This window comes from Lissotriton vulgaris, chromosome 1_1 (assembly GCF_964263255.1).
Source record: "Lissotriton vulgaris chromosome 1_1, aLisVul1.2, whole genome shotgun sequence".
Classification (NCBI taxonomy): Eukaryota; Metazoa; Chordata; class Amphibia; order Caudata; family Salamandridae; genus Lissotriton; species Lissotriton vulgaris.
In genome coordinates this window covers 818,167,144-818,191,078 of record NC_141685.1, presented here as the reverse complement: position 1 = coordinate 818,191,078, position 23,935 = coordinate 818,167,144, and the positions used below count along the sequence as shown (strand labels likewise).

The 23,935-nt window shown below is 46.8% G+C and overlaps 1 protein-coding gene across 1 annotated transcript in view; it reads left to right on the top strand.

Moving 5' to 3' along the window:
• CCDC190 (coiled-coil domain containing 190) overlaps positions 1-19,292 on the top strand; it is a 103,665-nt gene extending 84,373 nt beyond the window's left edge. The window contains exon 4 of the mRNA XM_086957170.1: positions 15,894-19,292. Within this exon, the coding sequence (XP_086813296.1) occupies positions 15,894-16,536 (643 nt within the window). The 3' untranslated portion in view covers positions 16,537-19,292. The remainder of the gene's footprint in view (positions 1-15,893) is intronic.
• The last annotated feature ends 4,643 nt before the right edge of the window (positions 19,293-23,935 follow it).

The following is a 23,935-nucleotide window of genomic DNA, read 5'->3' as shown; positions in this document are numbered from 1 at the left end:
GCAGCTAGCTTTCTATGTATTCCTTGTTGGCTAACGGATCTTTAAAGAAACTCTGTTTCCTTTTGTTCTTTCTCTCTAACAGGCTTTGCTCATTCAGGCATGTTTTGCTACTTAGATAAGTCCTGATGATGATCCCATGCATCCAATAGAGCTTTTAGGGATCGAAACGTCGACACCCAAGAGTGGGTTGACACTCATAATATTTTCTAAAGAAATTTGTGTACATTCCACTCCAGGCGACACTGCCAGTAATCTTTGCATTTTTTGCAGTGCCCTGTCTTTGCTCTCTTTCCTTGCCTGATAGTCACCCTCTTTCTCACCCTATATCTATTTCTCCCTTCTTTGTCAGTACGGCACAGGCTTGTGTCTTAAAAATTGTATTGTATATTTGACATTGTTTGTTGGTAATAAACTCCTGCCCCGGCTGGGTCAGGACAACCTGATTTGTATAGCTTCCATTGAGTTTCTATACTACATCTTGTATATGTTGAATAAGCTAGGTTCCATTGTTTTCCATAACAGTGTGGGAATGAAATGGCAGTTGAAACAGTAGGAGTTTGTAAAGAAAAAAAACTGTGGAGTTTCAGTGCTAATGATTCAGTTGCTTCCGGGTGCGCTAACGCGGCGCGTCATAAGACGCTTTACGCGCTTACGCGATGCGTCACGATGCTGTTTTCTAACGCGGTAGTTGCGCTAACGGATCATTTACCGGTTCGCGGACCGGGTCGCGGAACCAAATGGAGCGAACGGGAAGCTGCCCGGTTCGCGGACCGGTAGCGAAACAAAAAATAATAATTAAAAAAATATAAATAAAAAAATGATATTACAAACATATAAAATATATTTTTGCATTAAAATAAGAATACATATTATAGCTTTTGATATTTGCTATTAAAAAACCATTGAAATTCACTGAAAAAACCATAGGTTATAGACCATATATAGTTAGGAATTAGCATTTACAAAACCTTAAAAATTCACTGAAAAAAACATAGGTTATAGACCATATATAGTTAGGGATTAGCATTTACAAAACCTTATTTTACTCACACAAAACCATTGAAATTTGCATATATAGTTAGTTGCACTAACTATATATCGCGCACCCGCAATCCACTGCTAATGATGTCACATATTACATCATTCATGACATGGTCAGTGACATCACTGATGGCATCACTGATGACAACATCCAGTGACTGTATGTTTCTGTAAAGTTAAAATATGTCTTACATATTGAAGAATGAGTGGATGTATAAGTGTCTGGATGAAGGATTTAGTAGGTGCATGACTGACTGTATGAGTGAGTGATTAAATGTGTCTCACTGAGTGCATGGGTTAGTGACTAAACTGTCTTAATTTGTGCATCATTATGTCTGTTGTTGTGTAAGCTGCTGCATGTGTTGATCAGTAGCTATATGAGTAACTATATGGGTTATTGATTGGTTGCCCAAGTATTTGTATGGGAGACTGAGTATGTGTGTGGGTGGCTGGGAGTTGTATGACTCTGTGCATAGATGTGTGAGCAGTTGATTCACTAGATGTATGGGTACAAAAGTGCAGGTGGAAACAGCTCTATGGGCAGTTGACTGTGTGCATGAGTGTATTGGTGAGTGAATGGATATCTCAGTGCTACATGTCAAAGTAAGTACATATGTAAAACACAATACATGTGAGAGTTGACATATATAAATAACTGTGCATACGAGCCAGTGAATGTGTGAGTGGCTGTATGGATCATTGTGAACTTCAATCAAGGATTGTATAAAAGAGTAAATATGTGTTAGTATATGTTTGAATAAGTAAGGTGTGTATAACTGTATAGTTGAGGAAATGGAGGTGTGATTGATTCTTTGCATGACTGACTAGGTGTGTGAGTAACTCCATGGATGAATGACAGTCTGTGAGTGTCTGTTTACACTGAGTGTATGTAAGGTTATATTAGAGTCTGAAGAGGTTCAACGTATTATCACATGAATGATATCATCAGTGATATGATCAGTAATGTCAAATGAGATGTCATCAGTGATGTCATCAGTGATGTCATTTGAGATGTCATCAGTGATGTCATCAGTGATGTCACTGACCATGTCATGAATGATGTAATATGTGACATCATTAGCAGTGGATTGCGGGTGCGCGATATATAGTTAGTGCAACTAACTATATATGCGAATTTCAATGGTTTTGTGCGAGTAAAATAAGGTTTTGTAAATGCTAATCCCTAACTATATATGGTCTATAACCTATGGTTTTTTCAGTGAATATATATATATATATAACGCTCCAATTCCTCTTCGCTTGGCAAAAAGAAGACAAAACAGCACTCGAGGGTTACATGCCAACCACGCTAGATTTTATTCGCGAGGGGGCTCACACAGACGCGTTTCGGCGTGCTGCCTTCGACAGTGTGTGTTACACAGATACAACCACCGGCATGTTGATAAAGTTTTCCAATGATCATGAAAACTAACAAAGAACTTACACCACTCTGATCATAGTGCGCGCCATCTTGGAATGATATACAATACATCATATTACTCAACATTAGATATTTTTAGATGTTTTTAAACCCACAGATTGGCAAAGGCACCTAGAAAAGAGGGGATGTTTATATTATTCAAATTGTTTGTAACATAAACAAAAAATATATATATATAGTTATATATAGTTATATATATAGTTTTACATATATATATATATATATATATATATATATATATATATATATATATATATATATGATTGCCACACACTCTTGATCCTCGAGTGAAGAAATAGACGGCACTCCAAGTCGGTGTTCACCACAAAAGATTTATTGGCAGACCCCCCTGCCTCCTCAACAGACGCGTTTCACCGTTTTGGCTTCGTCAATGTCTTTTTTTTTTTTTCCGGTGTTCACCACAAAAGATTTATTGGCAGACCCCCCTGCCCCCTCGACAGACGTGTTTCACCGTTTAGGCTTCGTCAGTGTCAACCATAATTGCGTGTAGTTCACCATTATATCCCCACCCCTCCCTAAGCATAGAGAGAGGACTAACCTCGCTGAGAATCTCTCGGGGGCCATCTTATAATGTGCAATTTTATACTTCGTATAAAGACATTAAAAACACTCAATAAGCTGGGGAAATGGTGACAACAAAGTGCTCGTGCAGTTTTAAAAAAACAACAAGGTTATACCCAACATTGTCTCAATTACATTTCATTATAGCGCAAATGTGCAAAGTTCTTCCTATACGATAAAGAGCTAGGAGGTAAGCAATTAAATAAAGTTATTTATATTTTTCCTCTTGCCGTTAGCCAACCTCACGCTGTTCACACTCTAGTATATCATGTCTCTATTGTGTGTGTTCGCGAACAGCATTGCCTGTCAACATACTCCTTCTCTTGGGTATTACATTCCCCAGTGCACTTTTACATGCGCTATTTAGTTTAGCCCTGTATGGGCATATTCGACTGTTTTCTGTTCCCTTATCCTGTTGTTTCGCCCTGTGTGGGCCTATAATACAATTCAGACATCTTTGTCCCGGAAAACCGGTTGGGAGAGAGAGAAAAAGTATGAAAGAGGAGTAAGATGATATAAACTCAACTCAGACTTCCTAACTAAGTATCTACCCAGCATACCTGGCTCGGTAGGAAGTTTCTGATTGCAGACATAAAGCTATATCTTGTAGTACCACCTTTTTGACTGGACCAAATTATTCCAAATGAACCCAAAGTTCCTTGTCATTGTTCAATCCTCTGGGTTGCATACTCTGGAGGTAATTTATATACCTGGATTCTAATGCTCTTAATGACCTTCTCCACCCCGTTCTTTCTTACCCAGTTGATCAATAAGGTAAAAGGACAATAGATCCCTATTGCTCTTATGGTGGGTCTCAAAGTGGCGTGCCACCGGGTAGCTCTTATCTCTATTTGTGATAGCACGCATGTGCTCGAGGATACGCTCTTTCGCCAGGTTAATTGTACTCGCAATGTATCTCTTGGAGCACGGGCATTCCAGGCAGTAGATTACAAATTCGGAATTGCAATTCAGGAATTTTGTAATCTCTCTCACGGGTCGTGGGTCATTCGGTCTTCCTTCATATTTGGTCCGCTTTTTGCTGTACTTGCATGCTTTACATTGCATGCACGGAAATAAACCATTTATGGATTTGGATTTTGATGTTCTGGGGGGAGTCCTCAAAGTGGCTGCTGGTCAGATGATCACTAAGAGACTGGCAATGTCTATAGGTTACAGACGGCTTTGGCAGTAGTATGTTTTTCATAATTGTGTCCGTCCCTAAGATGTGCCAGTTTTTGTTGAATATTTGTACCAGCTCGCTGGATCTCATACTATAGCTGGTGATCATTCTCGCTATACCCTCGGGCTCGGCCTCCCTGACTTTCATCTTAATGAGATGAAAAAAAATATATATATATATATATATATATATATATATATATATATATAATTTCCACGTTTGCTCCGAGTGATTGCAGATGGCCCCGTGGGAGGTGGCGTGTACTCCGGCCGAGCATGCCGGTCATTCAACTCTCCAAAAAGCACCAATGTTCACGCTCTCAGGGAAATGCCACTCCACGCCAGAAAGTAAATCCAAGGGTGTTTATTCACACCTACAACATGTTTCGGCTTGGGACAAGCCTTGATAACGTAAGTGAGAGTGTGTACAAGCTTTGCTAATAAAGTGAACATTCAAAGTGTTGTGAACACAAACGAAGGGCAACCACCCCAACAGAAGACGGCAGACATCTTTGAATGGTAAATATATATACAAATATGCATGCATCTCAAGGGTCAGCCTAGTTGATAAAAACACGGGCCAAATGAATATACGAGGAATGCAAAACAAGTATAACTGTCCCCTCTAAGGGTGTCAGACCCCTCGGGATAATGAGCATGTTGCACAGGTATATACGTGCATCTCGTATGTGTCATACAAATCCTGAATTGGATACATAACGCTGAAAATGTGGATGCACGAGGAGAAATGCTCATATTTAATGTTAATAAATCACTTGTAGAAATAGTGTCTAACAACAGTGACTAAATGGCAAGTAAGCTGAACAGGCTGTAAAGAGTCATATCTGAGCCTGCGAGGGTGGGGATGTCCCAGCGGGGCTAAGTCCAGTTATCAGGTAAAATACCTTTCAATGCCGGGATGAGGGACAGAGTCTCGATTGGCCGGACCTGTTAGAATCCTGTCGTGTCCCGTCTCTGGGACTAATGCCCTTCTAACCGTGCTCTGTGCAGAAGTGACAAAAAAAGTGGAAAGGGATGAGAACTGGAGTGGGTCGTGCAGAACAAGTGAAGTAACGTGACCCTGTTCCCCATCTGTGATCCTGTCAAATAAACATAAAAAATATAATTAGATTTGAAATGTAAGCCATGTCTTGATATATACACACTATGAGTAAACTAATTACAGCACTTGTTATAAAAACATGGGAGGAAACTGTTCACAACGGAGATAACTATTTCAACAGAAGATAGTAGGTGGCAAATACATTGTAGGGAAGCTGACAGAGGACCAGTGTATTAGTTGTCTTTAAGGTGGACCGCCAGTTCTTCGTCCTGGTTTAGGCCTCCTGGTGTCTTAGACTGAAAATTTATGATGTATCTGGACTCAACCTGTCTGAGTTTGAGCACTCTATTGCCCCCCCCCCCCTCCCCCCGGGGTTCCTCTCAATCTGCTCCAGAATGAAGTAACTCAATGGTGCTGGATTGGAGAAGTGCTCATCACGAAAATGCCTCGTCACGGGGTACTTTTCATCTTTGTGTACAATGGCACGATAATGCTCTAATATGCGTTTTTTGGCATGTGCAGTCGTGCTACCAATGTACCAAAGCTTGCAGGGACATACTATGACATAGATCACGAACATGGTACTGCATGTGAGAAATTGTGTAATTTCCCTTTCCACGCCATTGTATTTGATTCTTTTGACATGTGTGCTATTTTTACAGGCTTTGCAGTACCCACATGGGAAAAATCCCTTCAGACCCAGTCCCTGGTTGTTGGGATAAATGGTGATGTCACTACGTACACAGAGGTCTGTGATGTTCTTCCCTTTCCTGTTCGTGATACTGGGTCTATTGGGAAGGGTTTCACCTATGACATTGTCACTTTTCAGAATGTCCCAGTTCTTTCCCAATATTTTATGTATTTGCTGTGATTCAGCATTGTATGTCAAGATCAGACATGTGGTGTTCTCATCATTGGCATCAACATCAGAAGGTTTGTTCTCCAATGTGGGTGGTTCTGGAGATGGTATCTGCTCTGGCCTTCGCTTTATTTAACACCCATGCAGGATAGCCTCTGCTTTTGAACCGTCCAAGCATGAGTGAGCTTTCACGTTGATAGGCCTCATTAGTGTTACAGTTTCTTCGTGCCCTCAACAGCTCCCCAAATGGAATGCTCCACTTGAGCATTTCGGGGTGACTGCTAAGGGCATGGAGAATACTGTTGCCGGCGGTGGCCTTCCTGTGGAGGGAAGTCAGGATGTGCCCGTCCTGGATGCCAATTCTGACATCCAGGTACTCTGCCGTGTCCTTGCTGATGTTACTCGTAAGGACAATATTTTTGTCATTGATATTAAGTAGGTCAATGAAGATTCTGGCATCCTTCTCTGATCCTCTCCAGACAACAAACAGGTCATCTATGTAATGCTACCAAGTGGTGAGGTCCTTTTCCCAGACTGTAGAAATGTATCACTGACATTTCTGAAGCTGGAGGGAAGATAGCAAGACAATGAAGTAGAAACTTCTGATTAGTCTTCCTCTGCGCAGCAGTTTGATAAATGGGGGTGAGGGGTGGGCTGTAGCCCCCTGTTGTTCAGAGTTTGAAGAGTCCTTTAGGTGAATCTAGCCTTTTGATGTCTTCCTGAGTGCAACTGATGATGGCCAGACCCAGAACGCTCTCACCTCTTTGTGTCTCTCTTGTGGGTCTGGAGACGACCATCACTCTGCATAAAAGATGTGTCTGGAAGACAGCCTAGAGAGGACACATGAAAGAAGAATCAACTCAAAACAGTTTTAACAGTGAAGACAGAGAGTCTGCATCGTCTGCCGGCTTTATCTGTGTAAGAGTGGGAGCTGCAGACCTGCCTATTGTTCCAGTTACAAGTTCCCTTTGACCAAGAAAGGAAGGGCATCTCAAAGTACTCAAAAAGTGGCTGTGCAGCCACAGGCAGCTTCCCAGAGGTGAGGGGACATCACCTGGAGTCTGACCTATAAGGAAGAGCTGTTCCCCTGTCCTAAAGTGCATGAAAACTGACCTTCCGCAGAAGAGAGGGAGAGAAGAAGTTTACCAGCCCTGCAGGAGGAGTGATGAACCAGGGTTGTCAGAAACAGTTAACCTTGGATATGATGGTCCATCTGTCCAAAGAACCTCAAGAGAGCTTGATCTGGTTTCTCCTAGGATTGGAGCGCAGACACTCTTGTCTAAACAGCCTCCAGCATTGCACTGCACTGAAGTGTTTCTTAGAGTACTGCACCACTAAGATCTTGAGGTGGATTTCACTGTGGCACTCCCCCAAAGCCAGCATGAGTAGACTGCACCATGTGAAATCGAACATTGTGCCTCAGAAAACCATACTTCTGCAAAGCTTACAGTTGTGGCTTAAATGTACAGTGTCACTGCAATGATTAAGCCGACTTGGGCGGACTCTGCTGCTGTTCTGTCACCTTGAGCTTTGCCTGAACTGCATCACCACCAAGAAGTGGCTGTGGGTGCCCTGTGACCTCTGCCCCCGCAACTCACCGTCCGACTAAACTGGAGCCCAGAAGTGGACCTGTGACCTCACGGAGACCATTGATGACTCCGGAGCCTATTGCAAGAACAGACTCTGTGTAGTGGCCTCCACTGCTATTGCGGACAGGTTTTGAGTGCTGCAGCACTCGTAGCTGGCGCCGGTCCTCACAAAGGACCGAGGGACACTTAGACGTGTGCTGCGGGTTCCAGTTGCAACTGGCACTGCAGATGGATTCGCAATGGTGAGATTAAACATTGGGACTAAGTGTGCTAACTAAGCACACATAAGAGGGGTAGCACTGCACATGTGCATAAAAACTGTCATACAAAATTCCCTAGTATCCTTAAAAAGAAGCTAAAAGGGAATTTAAAGAAAGGGCCAACCTTCCGCCCAAATGGGTACTCAATACAAAGAGCCCCAATCTACAACTGGGATGCTAACAGATAGGTTGGCATCAGGGGGAGAAGCTCCTTTTTTTATGGCGTTGCACACTACTTGTGTTATACTATAACTTTGGTGCCCAGTAACTAAGGGTGTGTCAGCAAGTGATCAAATGATCCTATTAATGTAGAGAGGAGACACCTTGTGGGCGCGGCACAGGGGGTTCCAGATATTGAAAGCCACCGGGTCCAGGGATTCTCATAATTGGTGCACCCTTTTAATTTGTGACTGAATTCCATCAGAAGAACTGCTCGCGGTAAAATTTCCCCTCAACATTTGGTGTATAGTCAGTGTTGTACTAAGCCAACATATGACTAGCACTTTTTTAAAGAAAAGTATCTTTACAAAATGAAATGAGGCCTTGAGGAGACATGTCCACTAGAAAACTGAATGAAGTTGTTAGAATTGGGGGGGTCTCTGGTTGGCACAGGTAGGTACTTGTGCCAAGCAGGGACCCTCTCCTCTAGTCAGGGCAAGGGAATTACCCTCTTAAAATAACCACTGTTCACCCTCTAGGCGGCGTGGCGCGAGCAGTCAAGGCTAGTCCAGAGGCGATGTAAGTTAAGCATTTGTGACCACATACAGTAACCCAGTGGGAACACTACAAATGGACACCACACAAGGTTTTGTATCAAAAATAAGTTATACTTTATATAGAGTTACCACAAGACCAATAAACGACAAAAAGAATCCACAGTACTATCAAATTTCAAGAGTTCTGGTTAAAACGGTGTAAATCAAAGTTCTGTGCGAGTCGGTAGACTTGTCCGGCTACAGCGTGCTGCAAGAACACAGAGTCTAACAAATCCAGCAGACCGCAGCGGTCCGGGCCCACTCAAATGTCGATAGACTCAAACACAGTACCTTTTCCTTGGGGGGGCCGGCACGGATGTGCGAGCTGGTTCCGGTGATCGTCGCAGTGCAGGAAAAGAAAGTGTTGCAGGTCACGTGTCCCTTTCGTCTTGGTGCAGGCTACGGCTCGTTGATGGCGTCTGTGAGCTCAGAGCTTGCGTTGTTCGGGGCGGACATTGCTCGTTGCGGTGCTTCCAGCTTTACAGTGCGGCGTTCAAGCCGGAGTTCGGGAGCTGGCATCGGTCAGTCCAGATAGCGGTGCGAGTAGGGCAGTGCGTCGCGAAGTGTGCGAGGCAGTGCCCAACTCCGATGCGGTCACAGGACTCGAAGTCAGCAGCAGTGACCGCGCCGGTCAGACCAGTTCAATTCGGTGTAGCGAGGCGTTGCACGTTGCAGTGTCCTCCCAGTCGCGGTGCAGACTATGGCTCGTTGACGGCGTTGAGACGGAGTCAGTGAGCGCAGAGCTTGCGTTGTTCGAGGCGGACGTTGCTCAGTGCGGTGCCAACAGGACACTGGGCCGGTCGTGAGAGTCCGTCACAGCTCCCTGCCTCTGTAATCACTGGAACAGTAGCAATTCCCAAAGGCTGGTGAAGCCCACTGGTCCTGGGACCTCGGTCAGGGAGCAAGCTCTCTTCCAAGCCCTTGGAGATCTTTTTAGCACAAGTTGAAAGCAAAGGTAAAATCCACAAAGTCCTTTCTCCTCTCTAGGCAGCCAGGCAAGCACTGCAGGCCAATCCCCCAAGCAGCACTTCAGCTTGGGGATAGTCTCTCCTCAGTTTCTTCAGGTTCCTTTTCCTCAGCAGAGGTTTTTTCTTGTCAGTTCCAGGAGTGATCTAATTTCATGGGCTCAGGGTCCCAATACTTATACCTCAAAATCCTTTGTTCTCTGAGGGGAGAGGGGCCTGTGCCCAGTTCAAGCCAGTTCGGAAGCACTCTGTTTACCTGACTTCTTCTTCCCTTTCACAGCATAGGGCAGGCACATCAGACACCCCACAGGAGGTGGAGCCAGCATTGTGGAAGGCAAGTACAGTCCAGAAGCACTTTGCTGAAAGTATTCCTTCTCTTCTTTCAGTGTGCAGGGCAGAGACATCAGACGCACCACAGGGGGTGGGGCCAGCACTGTGGTGGGCAGGCACAGTCCTATTCAGGTCCCAGGTGCAACTCCTCCCTCCCATCTCTTTGCAGATCTCCCTATTCACCACCGGGCTGCCCCAGCCTGTCTCCTGGAATTCCCCAGTCCTGTCATACACAAACCCAGACAAGGAATACACAACCTAGCAGAGGCAGGCTGAAATGGTTAGGCAAGCAAATACCTACTTTCTAAAAGTGGTATTTGCAAACACAGAATATTAAAATAAACTTCACTAAAAGATGTATTTTATTATTCTGAGTCCAGGCTTACTAAACTCGAATTTCTACCATGTGCTCTGAGTCTGGTAGGATTATAAACATGTAATATTCTAGCAGCCCATTCGGACCTATGGAGAACAGGTAGCCTTGCAATAGTGAAAAACGAAAATGGCTGTAACTCACTATTAGGACATGCCACACACATCAGGGCGTGTCCTACCTTATACTTACAATTCACCCTGCCCTTGGGCCTACCATAGAGGTGACTAATATGAAGACAAGGGAAGGTTTAGGGTACTGGCAAGTGGGTGCACTTGCCCAGTCAGCATGACAGTACCAGACTGCACACAGGTTCTGCAATGGTAGACCTTAGACACATTTTACAAGGCTGCTTCTGTGGGTGGCACAACCAGTGCTGCAAGCCCACTAGCAGCATTTGGATTTATACGCCCTGAGCACACAGTGCACTATACTAGGGTCTGACAAGTAAACCAAACATCCAATCACAGAACCACTAATAAATACATACATTAATTTACAGTAGGGAGAGCATATGCACTTTAGCACTGATCAGCAGTGGTATAGTGCCCAGAGTCATAAAATAGACAACAACAGGTCAGAAAAAATATAGGAGGAAGGCAAAAAGTTCAGGGATGACCCTGCAAAAAGGGCCAAGTACCACAGAAGTGAATTAAAAGAGCGGTGGGCAGGCTACATGCGCGTTCCTACGCTGCTGATACCTTTTAATTACACAACCCAGCTGACTAAGAGCTGTGTTGCGCACTTTGTGTGTATTTTTTATACTTTTAAGCTGAATGCTAGTAACGCGCCAGCATCTTGATTTTTGCACTTTGGTAACTGATTGCCAGCTTACCTCTTTCATCTCGCTCTCGACCCCGGTCCGCCCCGGCAATGTGCCGTTTGTGCGGAGGGTCAGCCTTACGAGCGACACTTCCTGCCTGGTTCTGCACCACTTCCGCCCTGCCTCTCCACCGTGCAGGTCAGCGGTCTAGTGGCTCACGGCAAGACGGCATAAATGGCGACCTGGAGTAAGCGCAGCGGACGAGCGCAGCGGGAGCGCCGACTTCGCGCCGAAGTCGCGCATAAGTCAAGCCCATCTGCGCCCGTCCACGGCCGACCGGGGCTAGGAGCACGTCACTCTGCCCAATTTATCACCTACACTTCCTCCCAACTCCGCAGCTTCCAGGGCACTTGGCCTTTAACCGCCCGTGCTCGCTCTCGCATATCTTCTCTTGATTTGTCCCCTGCCCCCTCTTCCTCCCATCCCCCCCTCCCCCCATTCCCCCTCATCTTCCTGGGGGAGATGCCAGCCCAGGATCACCTAGAACCCTCTCGGCCTTCTACCTTAACACCCGGTCAGCAGTGGCCCACTCGCACGAACTGTCGGTACTGGTTTAGTGATGACTCTCTCCCCGTTCTATTGGCCACCCTCCCCGCCCCATACTATGCTCTACGAGCGGACCGCTCTGCTGGTAGGGCAGGGGGCGGTGTAGCGGTCATTACCCGGGCTGACCTCCCTTTTCAACTTTTATCTCTGCCAGATATTGCCACTACGGAGTACCTGGCTATTCGTACTACTTCTACCACCCCCCCTCTTACTTGTGTTCTTACTTACCGTCCCCCACAATCACCCTTGTTGTTCCTCTCCGATTTTCAGGAGGTACTGGCCACGATTACGGTCAATAACTCCTCTATCTTACTACTGGGAGACTTTAACTTTTGGCCTTCAGACCCTGCGGAGTGCCCGTCCTCAAGAGAGTTCTCAGATACCCTTCGATCTCTTAATTTTGTGTCCCATGTCCACTATCCCACCCATGTCAAAGGACATATCTTAGACCAGATCTGGTCCCTGAATTGTCCGGTAGACTCCCTATCCATCTCACCCTGCACCTGGTCTGATCATCATTTGATTTCATTTACCCTTCCCATCAACCCCACTGTTAGGCCCCCACTCCCTAAGAATGTCTGGGTCCACGCATGGAGCCGAGTGGATCCTGACAATCTATCTGCTTTACTAACCTCTTCCTACCCCACCTTACAAGGTCTATCCACTCTCTCTGAGGCCACTGCCATTGAACAATGGCTTTCTTCAGGTTGTGACTCCATTGCTCCACTGAAGCAGGTTACTTCAAAGCGGGAGAAGGATGCCAACTTGTGGTTTAACGAGGATCTCAAGACTACCAAACTTACGGTGCGCCGAGCCAAGCGTGCCTGGAGGAGGAACTACTGTCCCTTACTCAGATCTGAGTTTATTAGTATTCTGGCTCAATATAAAAAGGCTATCTTGGCTGCTAAAACAGCCTACTTTTCCTCAAAGATTCTTGCAGCTGAGAATCAACCGAGGGAAATTTTCTCGATTGTGCATAATCTGGCATTCTCCGACAGGACATCTTTGAAGCCCACCCCCTCCCAGGAACTTTGCCACTCCTTAAATAATTTCTTCATTGAGAATATTGCTATTATCAAAGCCAACATTCCCCCACCTCCCCCTACTTTTGTTGACCCTCAGTGCCCTCTCCCTAAGGGACAACTCGATGCCCTCCCTCCCCTGACCAAGGAATCCCTGACTTTGATAATTCCCCTTGTTAAATCTGGCTCCCCATTAGACACTTGCCCTGCGCACATCCTCCGCCATATTTTTACTACTTGTCCAGACCCCCCTCTCCACTTCCTCAACAGTTCTCTTTCTCAGGGGGTTGTAGCCAATTCACTGAAAACAGCAGTCATTGTTCCCATCCTAAAGAAGCCTGGCGCTGACCCTTCGGTCCCCGCCAACTATTGCCCCATCTCTCTCCTGCCATTTCTGGCCAAAGTGCTCGAACGTCATGTCACCTGTTCTTTGAGCTCTTTTGTGGAGGAGTATGGGGTCCTGGCCCCTCGCCAGGCCGGTTTCCGCCCCGCACACTCTACGGAGTCCGTAGTACTCTTGGTCCTTGACAACCTCAGGGAGGGAATGGATACCAATCAGACCCAGGCTTTGGTCCTCCTCGATCTCTCTGCCGCCTTTGACACGGTTGACCACACCATCTTGCTTTCCCGTGTCAAGGCGGCGGGGATCGGGGGTACCGCCCTGGTATGGTTGTCCTCCTTCCTAAGGGACCGCACCCAGGCTGTTCGCCAGGGTGATTTTTCTGCGGACTTCCGGAAAGTCCAGTGCGGGGTCCCCCAAGGTTCCTCCCTCTCACCTCTTTTGTTTAACCTTTATATTGCTCCCCTTATTTTTTCATTGCAGCAAATGGAGGTCAGCGTATACAATTATGCGGATGACCTCCAACTTGTCTTCAATCTGTCTTCTTCCCCTGCTTCTATCTTAAATTTCCAGTCTATTATGATTTTTATCCGGGACTGGATGAACCACAACCATCTGAAACTCAACCCGGACAAGACCGAGCTGGTGTTGACAGTGGTTCATCCAGCCCCTGGTGTTCACTTTTTTGGCCCCCATCCCTTGGTTCTCCCCCGGTCCCTTCTACCTCAGTTAAAACATTAGGTATTAAACTCAATTCTCAGCTCACTCTTCACTCCCAGGTTAGTTCTGTGGTGTCCTCTTCCTTTTTGTCACTACGCACCATACGCAAGGTATCCCGCTTCTTTTCCTTTGATGCCTTGAAATTGATCACCTTGGCGATGGTTATCTCCCGCCTGGATTATGGCAACGCTCTATATGCAGGTATACCTGCATATAGTTTAAGGCGTCTGCAGTTGATCCAGAACCAGGCGGCACGCTTGGTGTTCAATCTGCCAAAATCCCACCACGTAACTCCCCTTCTCAAGTCCCTACATTGGCTCCCTGTTCGTGAACGTGTCCAGTTTAAGCTTGCTTCTATCATCTTTCAAGCACGACTGGGCACGGCTCCGGCTTTCATTTCATCAGAGATCGTTCCCTATGTTCCTACTAGGGAACTACGCTCATCTACTCAATCCCTCCTAACAGACTCTCGTTTTCGGAGGAAGAAATGGGGAGGATCAAAGTTCGCGACCCTTGTACCAGTCCTATGGAATTCCCTGCCTTTAGAGCTTAGAGCTTTACCTCTCTACTCTCAATTCCGAAAAAAGCTCAAAGCCTATTTATTTGCTAAATCTTTTAATTAGATCACTTGCTGTTTCTGTCTTCCTTTCTATTTTAATTTCTGTTATTCCCACCCAAGGGGTCTGTCAGTTGCAGCGCCATGAAACCGCTGGTGAAAGTGCGCTATACAAATATTTTTAAACTCAAACTCAAACTCAAAAGCATCAGGGCAATGCATGTATATTACTTTATGTTCTGCACTCACCCCCTTACACATACTAAAAACAGTGGACTTGGAGAACCAGAGTTATGAACAAATAGCCAACATGTTTTATCGCCTACAACCTTACAGCAAATTCACCAGGACCAATAATAACAGGCCAATAAAGGGTCTCTGAAAAAGGCACCTGAGCCCACTGGGGTGAATACATGGCAGGCAACACAGAGTAAGGTGCATTAACAGTGTAAACGTTGCCCTTCGATAACTTGCAATTCTAGCGCCAGCAGCCACCAGCCTAGCAAATACTGGTGACCTTCATGTTGAGGATACCAAGGGCCTTATTTATTAAGGCTTGCAACACTTTTACGGCACGGTTGGGCCACTTTTTGTGATGTAGCAGTGGTATAAATAATGTGCCACGTTGCGCCTGATTTCCAAAGTGACACATTTAGGCAGATGCATCGCTCTGTAAACCCCTGCGCTACATTATACCTGCATCAGATATAATGTATGCAGGGTGGGCGTATCACTGCAAAAAAGCCTCAGAGAAGTGGCGCAGTGAAATCTATCAGATTTCAGTGCACCACTTCTAGGATGCCACTGCATCAAAACCTCACGCCTGCCTCATGGCAGGCCTAAGGGTGACACAGTGCAATGTGAATAGGCCTACCCCATGCACTGCTGGAGTTGCATCATGCTTATGACACAACTCCAGCAATGCATGAGTTTTGCACCTTCAGATACATCAGGATTCCTGACGCATCTCTACAGTAAAAACGGCGCACCCATGGTGTTGCAAGGAGGGTGCAGTGAAAAGTGTTGCATCGCTGCTTTCACGCAGCGATACAACACTTTTCATAAATAATGCCCTAAATTCATTATTGAGTAAACGAGGTAAGTGTGCAGGAGAGATATTGAGATCCCTGGATACAGCCCCATACACCACTGGACTCTGTATTTACATGTTGTAGTATTTAGTTTTCATTTTGAACATATTACTACAGGGGTTGTACTAGGCCAAGATTGCAGACCTATAGTAGTGGAAGCAAAATCCGTAGCATAACTTAGAAGGCCTGGGACAGTCACAGATTAGCACTGGGGATTAAGTAGAACATGTGGCGTGCCATAAGCATGGAAATGGGCAGTTTAGCTGAGTCCGAGAGTCCTCCATCATGCCCACTTCGTAGTGTAGAATGTGGGTCACCGTAAGTGATACCTAACGCACTGTTTGTTTTCTATTTGCAGAGCGGAGTCTTTCACCACCAATGAACCTGTGGCAGAATCGAACACCTCTTCGTCATTGCAGACACGTATCAATGATTTTTTTAGCACAACCTCCTCCAGTAAGTCGAAGACCCCTTCCGTGGATCCGAGCAGTGCACTCACTGGAGAGTCCTCCTCCGAAGACAGCGATGTGGTGAATGTCAAACAGCTAATGGCAAATCGAATGAACCTCTCTGCAAAGGCTGCAACAGCGGCTGAAGCAAGCAAGGACAATGCGCATATGGCTGAAGCAAGCAAGGACAAAGGGCATAAGGTTACCACCCAGATTGGAACATCAACCAGAAACAATATAGACGAATCCATCCTGGCGGCAACTGACGGTCAAAGCTCAAAGCAAATTTATTCACATTCTCCACGCCGAATCTCTATGCCTGAAGATGCTCTGACCTACGATGAGGAAATCTATGCGCCTGATGGCTACCCCAGGACCATGCTCACCATGCCAGACTTTGAGAAGGCCATTGAGCAGGCCAAGAAGGCACGGTACGTCCGCCACAGGGTCAACCCCGAATGGAACACAGAGCTGAGTGTCGATGAAATATTTGCAAGAAATAAAAATCAGGAATCATCAGATGCTCAGGAGAAGAAAGCAGGAGGATCATAGGTGTTTCATCTGCAGTGACTGTCAACTGAAACAAGACAGCTGAATGGCGGAAGAGGAAGAACGTTAAAATGGGTTTTACTGCCCCGATCAATAATCATAGAACATGTAGGACATAGCTCGATCATTTACCAGCCTTCTGATGTAAACAGTTCACGGTGTGCTGGTGGTTCTCTTCATAATTCACCTGAGCGCCAGAATGGTGTTGTATCGTTAATGGTTAAAGTGCGTGGTGGAATTCTAGTGGTTGTGTGCTCGTGTCATTTCCCTATCTCTTTAAGTAAACTGTTTTTTTGATAAATCAATGAACGTTTGTTTGGATCTGTTTCTCCCTTTCCTGGTATTCATCTTGGGTGACGGATAGGTAAATGGGATGCAGAAGCAATGCTACCCCTAGAGCAGATGTTTGAGTGTCTTTCTGGATTGACAATCTGCTACAAACAACCAAATCATTTGCAGTATCTTCATTTACAGAGTTAGACATGTATATATGAGGTGGTCCTACAAGATCTTCATAGACAACCGGCAGCTACGACGAGCCCGAAGGTAGACCATCTGTCCGGGGCTTGTGACAGCCAGCAGACTCCTACCTGAATATGGTATGGTTCTAAGTCACGCACCCGAACACAACCTAGACTCAAGCAAAGTGCCAACTTGCTAGCACACACCAGATGTATTCATAAGTTCCATGAAGACAGATCAATTCAGGTGCTGGGAGCCCAACTGTAGGAAACTCTGAGACCAGAGTTAAGCTACCAACCAAACCTAATTGCATTCAGGTGGAAGGGAATGCAAGTCTCTTCAAAGAGGATTCCCCATCTCTTCAGTAATCCACCAAAACGAATGGCCTTCAAGCTCCCAAAAAGGAACATGGTCTCGAAGAGAGCAGTTGGATCCCTGCCAGTGATAAGATCTAAAATCCAAATGAAAACGACGCGATCCTTTAACCGCATCAGACTAGGCACCATCTAGGAACAGGATTAGATTTTTCCTAATACTTCCCTCATTGCTAACATCAGCGCTACGAGGTGCCTGCCACAAATCAGCACTTTACAAAACAATGTAAATAATTGTATTCAATATACAGCATAACTAGTAACAAAACCTCAACCCTTGACCTGCGCTTTTAACCATTGGCCACTTTCTCACAAACGGAAGTCATTTTGCAGCGGTCCTTTTGCTTCATTATCTCAGGACATGGCAGAGAGATCTTTTTAGAGCTGTTTGAAGAAAGTTGTCGCTCTCAACCAGAGATAGCTATGGTGAGAAGGGGCAGCTGGAAGCGATAGGAACATGCATGAGAACCAGCTCTTCAGTGTTAGAAGCAGTTATGTAAAAAAACAAAACTATGCACAACTGCCCATTGGTGCTTCTGGGGCTGGTGTACGTTTTTCATTCACGGCTGAATGCACCTCCTTCCAGCAAAGCAAAGAATCTGCGAAGATTCACTTTCACCGTGGCACCCTGGGCGACTCGCTGGGTGCACTTTGCTCCTGCTGCCATGGAGCATGCCCGTTGTTCTCAGGGAGAGATGTGTGGTCACAGTGTTGCTACAATGGAATAGGTGCTGCTTGCGGAAGTGTCTGCCGTTAGGTGTGTCTGTGGTCAGTGTCCTTATATTGGCCATGTTGAAGTCAGGCACTGCTGTAACTGGTGATGTGCAAAATACAGACATTCTAAGTTTAACATTTCCCTCATCTGAAGTCCAATACACACTTATAAAAACACACATCCAGGGCCTCATTTACAATCTTTTGCCATAAACCAGCACCACAAGCCTTCCGGCTGCTCTGCCCTATGGCAAAAGGAAAGGGCAGGAATTCATAGTATCTTCAGATACGGTGCAGTCCTTTCTTCTTTCCCTGCGCTGGCGCTCAATTGGCTGCCATGCGCCAACACAGGCACTCTTGCACTAAGGTGCCAGTATGTCTGTGTAATAGGAACTATTGTTTTTGTGCAGGAAGGGACACCTTCCTGCTCAAAAATAATCAATAGAGGTGATTTTCCCTTTTTATGTGTGCTGCTTAATGCTGCACACATAAAAATTTAAAAAAGTTATTTCTCCTCTTTGCGATCCCCTACGTCTCTACTGGGGAGGTGTATGCTTTTGACACATTCCGAGGTTTACAGAACATTTCAAATCTGGGAATGTGTCAAATGCCATTGGTGTTACATGGGAACACCTACCGTAGCTCATGTCACGCCTCCCCATCATAGTGTGAGGCAACGCAGTGACTTGCACTGCTTTGCCTCACTCCGTATCTACAAGGCCATGAAAAGCCACGCAGGGTGGCTTTATGTGGCCTTGTAGATATGCACTGCAATATGTGCAGCCGGAGCATCATTAACAGTGACATTCCAGTTGCGCAGGTGCCTAGTAAATGAGGCCCCCAGTCTTTATGCTTAGTTTAAGAAAGCTTTTCCTAATAAATGAGTCAGATGTATTTGTGTTCGCAATGCTTGTTTTATTAGATCATATCTAACCGTGCATGGTAAAGAAAACAAGCATTTGTATTGCAATAGGTCTCACATGTGCGAGCGTTTGAGCTATTGGCATTGCAAATGACAATGCCTTTTCTTTATGTGTTTTGAAAACCTGCAAGTGGTGCGTAAACATGCACTTTGTACTTATAGTGGTTGCTTATGAGAAGCAAGGCTGGCAGTAACTGTTCCTCAAAGACAAGGCGGTACTAATGAGGGACTAACAAGCCTATTAATGAATCAGAAGCTAGCATTCATGAAGGACAATGACACAAGCCAATGACAAATATGGGCGGAGAGTGGGCGGGGCTTCTTACCATACTCCAATACAGCATATTGTAGAGCTTTGCATGCGCTGCCCAGGCTCAACCTAAAAATGGAAGCATCAGAATGCTGACGCAATTGAAGCCTAGCCAAGGGTCACATTTGAGTTCCATTCAAAATGGATTTCATTTTCTTAATTGATCTTAATGCAAAATAGAGAGAAATGTGAATCATTGTACATAATTATATTAGGTTAATTCGGGGATTTCTTACGCACTACTTTCCACCTTATGGAGTTCACGTAGCACTTAAAATGTATGTATATATAAATGTAACTTTCTTGACCCTGCTCACACTTTAACCTGTACTTAATTTGTAAAAACATAAATAGGAGCCAGGGCTCTCATCAGGAGGTCATTTCCGCCTGAACTGCCCATTGCCACTGTCAACGCTGCGAGCTGCAGTAACACCACAACTACTAACCATCACACTCTTACAGTTGGGAAGGTACCTTAACAGAGTATATTACACTCTCCCTCCTACCAATGTATTTTATTTAATTCAAGAGATAAACACCTGCGAACACCGCCCACCTCATGACTTTGTTGATGACTCACTATCATTGATTAAAAGAATTCTTGCCAAAATGTTGATATCATCATTTCATATAAAAAACTACATTTTTCAAACAGAAGGTTTCGTGTCCATGAATTATGCTGAAATGGTGTCATAAGAAATTACTTTAAACATACAAGGTTCAGAGCTGTTCTTAAACACCAGGTCCATGAATCTCTAAGCGTACCTATGCTTGTTAAATAAATTCAAGTACTCTCCTGGAATTAATTACTCAGATGTCTTACTAATAGAAACATTTGTAAAACTCATTGGGATTTTTAGGTTTAAAGTATTTTTATTGCAGCATTGAAAGAGAAAGGACAACATCACAAACAAATAACCACAGGTGCCCCCGCGAAATAGTGTATACAGTTCAACATAGACATGAAATCCGTTCGTGCAGTGCGATGGGCACATCCTGTTCCAAAGTCGCATGGCTAGTGCACCTGTGGACGGGGACAAACCAAAAGGAGAAAGAAAAACAAACCCCCCCCCCAACCAACTGCCCCCCCAACCCCCCTACTCCCCCCCCCACCCCCTGTACTGTGCCATCAAACTTCCTTCTTTTCACTATGGCAGCGTAGTCATCCGTCCCCCCCTCTAGCTAACTACTCGGGCAACTCAGATGGGCGGGTCTGGCGGAGGCGTCAGCCGTAGCAATCTGAGATATCTAGGGCAAGTAATTTCTTTGAATTCTGACCTTAACAGTGTGTGAAAGGGTGACCACAGCTCCTCAAATGTGTCCACCTCCCCCGCTACCACCAGGGACATCTTTTCCATGCCTAAGAGATGCCACAATCTATGTAGCCAACCAACAACAGTAGGGGTTGTGGTAGTGCGCCAGTGAATGAGTATATTCTGTATTGCCGAACCCAGGGCGATCGCAATCTGCCTACCCCTCTTAGATCTTAGTGGGTACATCAAACCGTTTGGCAAGCCAAGTAGAACATAGGCAGGAAAGCGGGGTAATTCAATCTCAAAGCATTGGTCAACCTCGTTCAGCACCTCCTCCCAGTAAGGAGTCAGTAGGGGACATTCCCATAGTATATGAGTGAGTGTGCCAGTCTGTCCGCAGTCTCGCCAGCAGGTCTTGGGAATTGAGTGGTTCATTTCGTGAAGTTTCTCGGGGGTGCGATACCAGTAAGTAGAAATTTTTGTGAAAGTCTCGGTAAGCCCAGTGTGGTAAGCAGAGTGCCGTGCCCAGTAGGAGATGTGGTCCCAGTCTGTGTGGCTCAGCGATCGCCCCAGCTCCCGCTCCCAACGGTCTCTCCCGGGATTGTAGATGTGAAAGGGGGGAGGTTGCAACAATTTATAAAGGTCAGAGATAAGCTTGGCGTCCGAGGAGCGAGTCACCAACCACCGCTCATATGCCGTGAGTTTCCGGTCCGCCGAGGCTCGTACCTGCGGCTGGAGCGCGCGGCATGTATCTCATGCGCTCCGTCTCGGGCAGACCGAAGTCCCGCCGTAGATCCTGGAAGGAGACGGCACCCTCCGGGCCATACATGTGGAATAGGGCGGAGCAACGGGCTGCCCGCCAGAGCTCAAAGGCTCCCGGTTCCATACCAGGGCTAAAGTCCGGGTTTCAGATTATTGGTGTAAAAGGAGAAGGAAAGGTGGTAAGGTCGTGTTTGGTGGACACGGAGTCCCAAATTCGGAGCGGGACCCGCGTGATGAAGGACGCATAGAGGTTTGGAGGGCGGTGGGCCCTCCGCAGGAAGGGCACTTCCTGCAGCGTCCTGCCCGCCACCGCCTGGTCCTGAAACAACCAGTGTTTATCTGATTCTCACCGGCTCCACTCTACTAGATAGCGCAGTTGAGCAGCTTGGAAATACTTGTGCAAGTCCGGTATACCAAGGCCACCAGACTCAGGCGCTAGCGTGGCTATGGCTCTCTTGAGCCTAGGTTTTCGGCCCTGCCACACAAAGCGTGTTATATCAGACTGAGTCTGTCCGAGCCATCCCTTGGGGGGTTGCAATGGGAGGGCCCGAAAGAGATACAGGACTTGCGGTAGAAGGGTCATTTTCACTGCGGCAACCCTACCCAGCAACGACAACGTGCCCTTGACCCAACGGGCCAGTTCCTCCTTGATCTTCTTACTTAAGGCCGAATAGTTGGCCGCGATCATAGCAGGAAGAGAGGGTGCTAGTAGAATCCCCAAATAGGGTACTTGATCTTTAGACCAGCTCAGCGGAAAAAGCCTCTGTAAGTCAGCCCTGGTGGCGCCGGACAGCGAGATGTCGAGGGCCGCCGATTTCCCAAGGTTTACCTTGAAACCCGCTACTGTCGCGAAGGTTTCCAGCTCTTCAATACAAGCAGGCAACGACCTCCTAGGGTTGTCGAGCGTTAATATCACGTCGTCTGCGTAAAGACTAAGGGCGTGATGGAACTCCCCCATGCGGACGCTCGTGACATTGGGGTTCTGGCGAACTCTTTGTGCGAACGGCTCCATATAAAGAGCGAAAAGCAGTGGCGACAGTGGGCACCCCTGTCTGGTGCCCCTCTCTATCGCAAATTGCCGGGAGCTGCAACCGTTCACCCTCACCACCGCGGACGGGAATCGGTAGCAATTGAATACAAGGTGCCTAAACCTCTCTCCTATGCCAAATTTACTCAATACCTTCTCCAAGTAAGGCCAATGCACTCTATCGAACGCCTTCTCCGCGTCAATGGAAAGGAGCATGCGTTCCCCGGGTATCCGTGAGGCCTTCTCCAATATGTGGGTCACCCTTTTAGTATTATCGACAGTCTGCCGGCCCAGGACTAACCCGGCCTGATCCGGGTCAACCATACCCGGGAGGTGGAGTGACAGGCGTGCCGCTAGAATACTGGTGAAGATCTTCAGGTCTGAATTTAAAAGTGAAATCGGCCGGTAGGACCCGCATTCAGTCCGGTCCTTGCCCGGTTTAGGGATCACCGACACCGTCGCCTGAAGGAACTCCGGAGGGATAGCGCCCGGTTCAGGGAACAAATTAAACAGGCGCGTTAACAGTGGTGCAAGATCCTAGCAAAAGGTCTTGTAAAAGAGAGGGATAAAACCGTCGGGCCCCGGGGCTTTCCCGTGTTTGAGTCGGGAGATAGCCGTAACCACCTCTTCAATCCGGATCTCTCGCTCAAGATATTGGGCCTGGTCCGGCGTGAGGGACGGGAGCGACACCGACTCCAAATAGTCAGTCTCGGCTCGCGCTGAGGGGGGGACACCGGCATAGAGATCAGCGTAGTAACCACGGAAAACGTCCGCAATCTGGCCATCCTCCGTGACTGTCCCTCCAGTGGGGGCCGCCAGTTCTTTCACCCGATGCTGCTGGTGTTGTACACGGAGTTTATGCTCAAGAAGCCGGCCACACCTATCACCGCCAGTGTAGTATTTGTGCTTCAGGCGGAGTATAGCGTACTCTGCTCTGTCCATGTCGAGCACGGACAGGAGCTTTCTGGCAGCCTTAAGTTGCCTCCAGACTCGAGGGGCTCCCGTCCGTTGATGCACCTGTTCTAGCTCCCTCACCTGGCGTGTAAGTTCGTCCTTTTTAAGCTGACGGTCTTTATTCTCCGCCGAGGAGATGGCTATAAACTCGCCGCGAAGCACTGCCTTCAAGGCGGCCCATTGCGTCGCGCGGGTGGTGTCATCATTGTCATTATTACGCTTATATTCCTCTATGGACTCGCGGATATGTTTCACCACGGATTGTTTGTGCAGCAGAGTGTCCCTGAGACGCCAGACCCCTCGCGAGGGAGACACCGGGGGTAGCCGGAAAGTGCCCTCCACCGGGGCATGATCTGAGAGAGACAGGACCCCTATGTCAGCGGCCGAGGCCAGCTCGTACATCGGGCCCGTCACCAGGAGATGGTCCAATCTTGCATAGGATTTGTGGGCGTGTGAATAGTAGGAATAGGCGCGGGTCGCGGGGTGGAAGCGGCGCCACATGTCGTGCATATCAAGATCCTCCAAACGGGAACGAACCGAGCCCGAGAGCTCTCCCGATTGTAGGCGCCTTTGCACCGACCTGTCCAGGGACGCATCAAATACCATATTCAAGTCCCCCCCAAT